This window comes from Mastomys coucha, unplaced genomic scaffold (assembly GCF_008632895.1).
Source record: "Mastomys coucha isolate ucsf_1 unplaced genomic scaffold, UCSF_Mcou_1 pScaffold3, whole genome shotgun sequence".
Classification (NCBI taxonomy): Eukaryota; Metazoa; Chordata; class Mammalia; order Rodentia; family Muridae; genus Mastomys; species Mastomys coucha.
The window spans coordinates 29,527,088-29,536,530 of NW_022196909.1; the positions used below are offsets into that span (position 1 = coordinate 29,527,088).

General features: G+C 37.0%; 1 protein-coding gene across 12 annotated transcripts in view; it reads left to right on the top strand.

The window, feature by feature from the left end:
- Ctnna3 (catenin alpha 3) overlaps positions 1 to 9,443 on the top strand; it is a 1,512,724-nt gene that overhangs the window by 949,898 nt on the left and 553,383 nt on the right. For all 12 annotated transcript variants that reach the window (XM_031347507.1, XM_031347506.1, XM_031347502.1 and 9 more), the window contains one exon: positions 2,249 to 2,341. In XM_031347507.1, coding sequence (XP_031203367.1) covers positions 2,249 to 2,341 — 93 coding nt within the window. The remainder of the gene's footprint in view (positions 1 to 2,248; positions 2,342 to 9,443) is intronic.

A 9,443-nucleotide genomic window follows, 5' to 3' on the forward strand; every position in this document is an offset into this window, starting at 1 on the left:
AGAAGAAGAAGAAGAAGAAGAAGAAGAAGAAGAAGAAGAAGAAGAAGAAAAGAAAAGAAGAAGAAGAACCACCACTGGACTGACCATGCCTTGTGCAGCTGTATCCCCTTATCATGTGCCTAGGCCCCATCTCTACAATTTCCATGTTCTGAAGGGAGGGGTCACAGAGAAGTCCTATAAGGTTATCTGCTAACTCTGCTACCCCAAAGCCAGAGCTCATACTTTAAAGGCCCCTGTAAACATGGGAGAGGAGGTACCAAAGGGGAAAGAAAAAAGGAAAAATGGATTCTGGCCAGGGTGAGAATAGCCCTATAGAAGATGGATATGTCCAAATAGGCCAGACACACAGAGTGAAAGTGCTGGAAATGCTGAGGGAAGTTGGCATCTTTGATAGCCATGCACTTTTTGTGACTGTAGAGCTTGACATATAATGCTATCAAGTTTTGTTTTACAAAAGTAAGAAGGAACTAGACTTAAGAAGACAGAGTCATTGATAGGGTGCTTGACTAGCAATCACAAGACATTGCACTTGGTCCCCAGCATGAGATAAAAAATAGAAAGGAAGAAAATGTCTGTATAGGGTCAAAATTCTGTAAATTGAAGCTTCAGATTAATTAGTGCCCTTATTAAATTTTTTTTAAATTTTATTTGTGTGTGTGTCCTTCTAATTTAATGAGAAATTTCTAAAACATGAACCGGATTTTAACTGTAATCAGTCCTCAGATTTGGAAGAGTTTCACTAGCAGTGAATGAGGTTTGGGAGGTAGAGTACGGGGCACAGCAACCATTGCCCTTTTCAAATAATTCACAAATGCTCTAATTATGTGTCAGATATGAAAGTTGAGGTATTGTGACCTTCAAGCTAACAAAAGCCCTTTTCAAGTAAGCCATTTCATGTATGTTAATAAATTGAACAATGCCTCTTCATAGCTAAATAATGTATGTCTGTTATTTTTGTCATGTGTAAGAGCAAACCAGGAGATGTTTCACTGTTCAGATATTATTAAAGAAGATATTACGGCTATTCAAATTTCAACTCACAGTCTTAAAATAGTAGCCTAAGGATTCCTCTTTACTTGCTACCCCCTGAATTCCTTTGAATTTTTGCATCAAGAGCTACAAGGTATATATTATCTCATGGGCGACTGCCAAATCTTTAAGAAGCTATTTTTATGGGGCACAAAGCATTAATAAAGACAGTGAAATATTTTGTGTATATCAGAAAACATGTCATGACTTGGTGAGGTGGCTTAGAGCGTAAGGCATCTACCACCAAACCTGAAAATGGGAGACCTGTCCCCTTACCCACGTGGTAGAAGGAGAAAACAGACTTCCACAAGTTGTTTTCTGACTTCCTCAAGTACACCACAGACTGACTTTCCTGCATCCCCCAACTAAAAGTTTAGCAAAGAAAAAATATTTTATCCTCTTTGTAAATTACCATGGTGTCAGCAAGAAGAATTTTAGATAAGATGGGGTTTAAAGGAAGGGAAACAAATTCTACACCCTTTCTATAAAGCTGTTATTAAGAATTTGTAACCACCAGGCTTAGGTAATGGCTATTATGGTAATCATTTAAAAGAACAGTGGAAGATTGTATAAGTTTCAAAAGCAGTGGTATAAAATAGATTTAAGTGTCACTAATACTTGAATTTAATTGGCTGTCAGGATGTCAGATATTGTTCATTAAATTACAGTAGAAAAAGCAAAGAACAGGAAATACTATTTAATTATCTTGTGTTTGTCCAGCTTGGGAAACCCAGCACATTTGATATTGAATAAAACATGAATAAGATGCAGCTATGCTTAATGCAACTTAAGTGTGCATAATAGACCTCTGGGAAATAATAAAACAATTACAATCTTAAAATAAACCACAATCAAAGGAGATTCCAAGAACCTATTAGCATGCAATCCATAGATAAACTTTACCCAGTCCCCTAAGAATGTCTTCTTATGGGTTAGATGTTGATACCAAGAGACTGTGTAAAGCTTACTGATCCATTCATCAGCATTTTCTCTGTATGTTTTCTCTGTATGTTGATTCCCCAAACCTCTTCTGTTATTTATTCTAATAGCTTTCCTGAATATTCTTGTGAAGTAGGTATCAGTGATATTTATAAAAATGCTGCCTGACGTTGCATTTTTGGTAAAGGCATACATGCTCTTCCTTGCCCATGAGAGCAAATGTTTCAGTATTTCCTCAGTGATAGTGACTAATCTTCACTTGTCTTGAATTGTCTTTAAGGTGGCAAACCTTGCTTGTTCCATGTCAACAAATGAAGATGGGATTAAAATCGTCAGAATTGCAGCCAATCACCTGGAGACCCTGTGTCCACAGGTAGAGTAACTAAAGCAACGTCTCGTTCCTATACAGTTATGCTGGGTTATTCATACCTAATTGAGATGTACAAGGATATTTGTTATAAACAATCTGAATCGTTCTCAGATCATGGCCTCTTTACCACAGAGGTGGTTGTAGCTGTTTTCGATGGTTCTGTGGACTTCAGTTAAGCATCTTTCCGCTGTCTGAAGGTGTCTAAGAACCGTTGAAAATGGGCACATTCAATCCTCATAATTAACCTTAAGATCTGACTCCTACTGCTAAATCCCTCTCACCTCTACTTAAGAAACAGGAAAAAGGAGGCTTATTCTGTAAGGTTTCCAAAGGAAGAAACAGTTCTGCACTATAAATCCTAAAATACAAGATGAAAGGATATTATTTAGCGAAAGGCATTTATTTTACAGATGTGAAAATTTTATACCAGAAGAAAAAGAAATTATATGAGTGGTTATTTTAAACCAGAAGTTTGTTTTGTCAGCAAAACAAGAGGTTGAAAAACCTTTCACAAAATTCACAGAAAACTTCCTTGCAAGGTTTTACTATTACACACCATGTAATGTGTTTATTTTGATAAACGTTGTTGCTTTACAGTTTCAGACAGTAGTTGATGGCGGAGGCAGTGACCTGTAATCTCAACACTCCCATCCGTGAGGATCAGAAGTGTGAGGCCGTTGGCCTGGGTTATAGAGAAAGACCATGTCTGAGCAAAATCAAACCCATACCCACCCAACCAAGCAACCCAGGGAAATATGACTGGTCAAAAATATTTCCTTGGCAACTGTTTGGCAATTTCTTACTATCCGATGAACAGCCTAATTTCAGGGAATTATTTTAGTTCGCTGTTTTCCCCGAAGTCCAGAATGAGAATACATGCCAGGGCACTGTTAAGTACTAAGCACACTTTAAAAACCATAAAATGATTGGCATATGCGGCTCTGTAGAGATCACGCATGGTATGAGGAAAACCCATGAATGCTTGCTTTGCGCCACTGACAATCTTATTTCTAATGCTATTGAGGGAACAGTCGAGGTGTCTGTGTCTTTGGAATTAATGTCAATTAACAAAAGAGACCTGGCTAGCCAGCCTGCAGCACTGATCTCTCAACTTTTAATCAATTTTCTATGGAAGCTTGTGGGGAACATGATACGGCCGCAAGGTCTCTAAAGTTGTTGTGTTGGACCCGTTGAACATCCATCAGCTGCCCACGTGGGTTCTCATCTGTACATTGTGGCCAGCACTTGATGCTATTACTTTTTGGAGTCTCCTTTTAGTGTAAATACTATTAAGAATGTTATCGGATTGAACTGTCCATTTCCCGAGTCTTGAGGAGAATACATGTTTGAATTGTTGACATTGTAATCTTGTTCCTAGTCTAAAACCTTTGTTCATTTTCAAGGGAGGAAAGATTTTTAAATTAATGTTCTTAGATATTTCCTTACAAGAATACAATGTGTTAAGATCACAACCACACCTAATTAATTCCCACTCCAACTCCTACTGGACTACTATATCCTGTTCCCACCTGTATCATTCATTATCTGTTCCTCTTTTTTTCCCTTCTTTCTTTTCTCTTGAGTCTTTTTATTCCCATTTTTTTTAATTAGATATTTTCTTTGTTTCCATTTCAAATTTTATCCCCTTTCCTCGTTTCACCTCCAAACTCCCCATATCCCATCCCTCCACCTCCTGCTCACTAACCTACTTACTTCCACTTCCATGTCCTGGCATTTCCCTACACTGGGGCATCAACCCTTCACAAGACCAAGGGCCTCTCCTCTCATTGATGTCCTACAGGCCATCCTTTGTCTCATACGCAGCTGGAGCCATGGATCCCTCTGTGTGTACTCTTTGATTTGTGGCTTAGTCCATGGGAACTCTGGGGGTACTGGTTGGTTCATATTGTTGTTCCTCCTATGGGGCTGCAAACCCCTTCAGCTCCTAGTCTTGCAGGTGTATAGATGTAACTTTATCCTATGGGCCATGAGCAATCTACCATGGACTATCCTATAAGAAGCCTGACTTTTCCTTCCTCAGTAACTATCACACAGCAAAGGTCTTCAGTTAGGGGCGGGGCCTGGTGAACCCCACACCACCCATTTTGGGATATCAATCTTGTAAAGGTCTTATGCAGGCAACCCCAGCCACAGTGGCTTGCTGCATGTACTGGTCCTGTAATGTCCAGAAGACATGGTTTTTCAGAAGTCCTCTCCATCTGTTTCTGGCTATTTGTACTGATACTCTCTCAATGTTCCTTGAGTCTTTGGTGAGGTATGTCCTCAGTTTCGCAAGTTGTGTCACCATCTATTGTTTGAGAAACATCTCTGGTAAGAGGAAAAGAATGTCATGAGTTATGATAATAATCTTTTTAGAGTGGAACTTCCATACTATATCCCTACCTGTGGTTTTTTCTTTATTTCTTTCTTTCTTTCTTTTTTTTTTTTTGGTTTTCTGAGACAGGGTTTCTATGTATAGCCCTGTATAGCCCTGGCTGTCCTGGAACTCACTCTGTAGACCAGGCTGGCCTCGAATCAGAAATCTTCCTGCCTCTGCCTCCCAAGTACTGGGATTAAAGGCGTGTGCCACCACTGCCTAGCTCCTTTGTTGATTTTTAAAATGAGAACATTTCTACTGTTCATGGTATTGTATCTCATAACAGTATTTTCATATAAGTATGTTTTGTACGTTGACCCAATTACCATGAGTTTTCTATGCTCTTTTTTTATTTCTTCCCCAGTCTTGTTGGTCTTCTTAATTTCCCAAGACTGTTTTACTTCTACTTTTTGTATTATATGCATACATTATTTTATGTCTCAACAGAGAATTTAGAGTCCCCAAATGAAACAAAACATGTAATGTTGGTCCTTCTTAGTCTGACTTAACACTCTTAATATGACACTAGCCAGTTGGAGTCACTCTCTACAAATGACATAGCTTCATTCTTCTTCTTCTTTTTTTTTTTTTTTTTTTTTTTTTTTTTTTTTTTTTTTTTTGGTTTTTTGAGACAGGGTTTCTCTGTATAGCCCTGGCTGTCCTGGAACTCACTCTGTAGACCAGGCTGGCCTCGAACTCAGAAATCTGCCTGCCTCTGCCTCCCAAGTGCTGGGATTAAAGGTGTGCACCACCACCGCCCGGCCTAGCTTCATTCTTCTTTATACCTCCGTAAAATTCCATTGTGTATTTTTATACATACATATAAGTACACATTTCTACACATGCATGTATGTATATGCAAATAAAGTGGCTATTTTAATTTTCTTTCCTTTCATATAAATTTCAGAAACAACTCACAAATGTCAAGGAAATCATGTGATAATGTACAAATCATATGTTTCAATACAATTTTAATTAAAATTATTGTTAATTTTATTAAATACATTAATATATTAAATAATTATTGTTAATTAAATTATTTATAAAATGCAATATGTATAAATATTAAACCACAAGTACCAGATTCTGTAAATCCAATTGAAAAGGATTTGAACCAAATAGGCAGGTTTTGGAACAAGACATGTGAGTTCCAAAGAATGGAGTCATATGAGAATTCTAAGAAATTGTGAAAAAGTCCCAAGAAAACAAGACAAGAGTCTTGTGACCTTGGTTTCTTTAAAACATTGAATTGTTCTTGTAATGTGTTTTCATGCTCCTCCCTAGTGCAGTAGATAGGAATAACCTTACTTCAGCTGTTGTTATTCACATGCCTCTATGGAAAAACCATGTTTTTGGCACAAGTGGCTTATCCTTGAGATTGAAAACCTTCCTCAAAAGATTCTTCCTAACCCTCAGAGTACACATTTTTCTGATGATCAAAATAAAGTTGGCTATTTCATGAGACTTTAGTCCACTTCATTTTTGGTCACTACTCTCTCCCAGGTTCATACTGCAAATGAGATCAGGAGACAGACAGGAACTAGGGAAATATGACTCTAAAGGGGTACTTAGATAATGGTTATTTATACAATGAATCAATAATAGTTTGTGAGAAAAGACTCTCAATCTTCTCTGCACTTTGGATTGATTTTTTTTAAATATTTTTTTTTATGCCTATTTGTATTTTGACAGCATATGTTTTTGTATACCACACACAGGCTTGAGACCAAAAGACAGTATTGGAGAAAGTCCTGGAACAATAGTTACACATGGCTATAAACTACCATGTGGGTACTTGGAATAGAACCTGGGTCCTCTAGAATAGCAATAACTTCTCCTCAACTACTGAGCCATTTCTGAAGTCTTTCAAGCTGATCCTTAAAACTAGATATTATATATTTCATTAATACTTTTGCATCCTTAAATTTTGGATTAGTATTTCTGGAGTATAGTCTAATTTTTGTGTTTATATATGTGTGTGTGTGTGTGTGTGTGTGTGTGTGTGTGTGTGTGTGTGTATGTGCGTGTATAGTGTTAGAACTTTGCACTTTGACAATATGTATTAGAAGACAAAAGCTACTTATCTTTTGGACATTAACACAACTCCCAGATATTCATGAGAAAATACATATGCATTTTAAAACACACACACACACACACACACACACACACACACCATACACACAAACATATATATCTGGAAGGCTGATACATACACACACACACACACACACACACACACACACACATATACATATGTATCAGCCTTCCAGATATATATGTGTTTGTGTGTATAGTGTGTATGTGTGTGTGTGTGTATGTGTGTGTGTGTGTGGTGAACATATATGTTCACAAAATGTATGAGTAAAATTTAAGACAAAATATTCTGTAATGGATAAACCTAAACCCAAACTAAATGTCTAACATCATAGACTTAAAAGCTATTTGAGAAGTAAGTTGTCTTACCTGAAGATTGATTTTGCATTTGTCTTGAAGGTCTTCTAGCCAAAAGACAGATTAAAATTGGGATGAACTCTTCAGTGGGAGGAGCTAACAACCTGACACTTTGTTCCTATTTGCTAAGCCTTGTTAAAGTTCACCTTGGGCTCCACATAGTAAGTCATTTTGTTTCCCACTGTGCACAAAGTTTTCGCTGTTCTAGGCGGCTTGCATTAAGTGAAGAGTGTCACGTGCAGCCTATTTCGCAGAGAGCATCTGAAATAGCAACACGTCTTGAAACTGAGATGTGTGAAGACCTCACGAAAGCAACAGAAAAGAAAATCAGCCAAGGTAACATCAACACCAGGATCTCATGTTCACCATCATCAGCTCCTCCAAGGGCTCTAAAGTGAGAGACTCTTTCTGACAGGCCCCGAGGGGCACAGCCAAAGCCTTTGAGCACGATCTCAAAGGAGACACACAGTTCAACTCAATGTGGAGACCAAACTGGTAACAGTGTTGTTCTGACCCACTAAAGGACATCCTTCATATAGAAAAAAAAGGAATATAATCTGGATGATGAGAAGGCTGAGATACTATAAATGTTTGCATAGTTATACCTGAGTTAGTATAAGGGTAAAGGGTAAATTATCTGTAGTTTTCAATGACTCAGTTTTTAGGAAAATCTACTAGTAGTATTTAAAGTTTTGTGTAGCTGTGTGTATGTGTTACCTAAAGAGGCCTGGAGAGAATGCCAAATCTGTAGAGTCAGAGTGAGGTAGATAGGGATTTACCTGGCTAGTCACAGTAGGATGCATTCTTTTAACCAATGAGTTATCTCTCCTGACCCCCAATAATTTTATTTTTAGCAGCTGACTTGTAAGGATATGGCACAAAGCTGAAAGAGATAGAATTCAGGGTTCTAAAATATTCCATCATTGGGAGTAATGTTTAGCAACGGGAGTTAAAAGACAAACGTGAAGCCAGGGGCAAAGCCACAATTCATCGTAGAAGCAGGAAACAGAAATATAACTTATCCAAAAAACCTGTAGCATCAGGAGATGAAAAGGACATTTGAAATGCGGCTTGTTGCATTCTAATCATGCGTTTGTGAAAGCATTTTCATGGTCTAATTTGAGCAAAATTACATTGGTATAATTGTTGACAAAGTAAAATTTATTCATCGACTTGATTATGAATTTCTGTTATTATTTCTCCCTTGTCAAGCATACTGTATCTTTGAAATAAATATATTAAACAATAATCCTTAATATTTCTACTTCATTATTTGCAAAATAAAAATTCCACCTTTGTGTAAAGTCCTTCCTTCTGTCCTCTTTTTGTTTATAACATATATTTAGGTTTAAAAAGGCAAATAAATAAGTTTTGAGCTTAGATGACTCACCTATATTTTGTTAGTAGTATTATAATTGCACTATTTCACCCCTTTAAAATTGTTATAATGCTTATGAAATGAAATCTTTTTTTTACTAGGTGCTGGATAGTTCATGTCTCAATTGCTATTCTGGATTTCCAGTTTAAAGACAGAAAAATAAATAAATAAAAAAGACTTGTTTTATGACACTGTGAGCTCTTACCTCATGCCTGGCATGTTTAAATGAATGTCAATCAATCTTTACTCCATCAGAGATATATGAGAAAGAATTGTTATTATTTGGAACTGGAGATGTAACACTAGATGGTCTTAAGTGTTATCTCTATGAATGAGATTCTTTCATTTAGAAAAAAAATAATGAAAAACTAGGATATTTTCCTTATGGAGAACAGTCTCAATCAGGCAGCTGCTCACAAGTGCTTAACTTTTGCAAATCTAATCACATTTTACAATCTCAGTCTAATTTCAATCATACCTAGCACAGTATTTCTGTTTCTCCATCTGTCCCTCTTATGAAATTGTACCCAATGACTCAATATACCTACAGAGGCTGCGGGAGGCTGCAAATGTATTTCAGTGATGTGGTTGGGCATAAGAGGCAATGTTTACAAGTAGCTTTTGGGGGACTATAAAAGCACTTTGCAAGTGGTTTCAGGTTGTGGTAAGAAGGGGGGGAAAGTTGTGTATTCTATGCATAGAATTTTGGAGTAAGAAAAAACAAAGTATTTGAGAGAGGGTATGCACCGAAAGATTGTATATTTACACATGGGAAATATAAGATCTGTGAGGATTAGGATTTTGTCTTGTTGATAAACCTTGAATCTAGCCAGTTAAATAACAGGTAACTAAAATGTAAAATATATTGCATCTCTCTCTCTCTCTCTCTCTCTCTC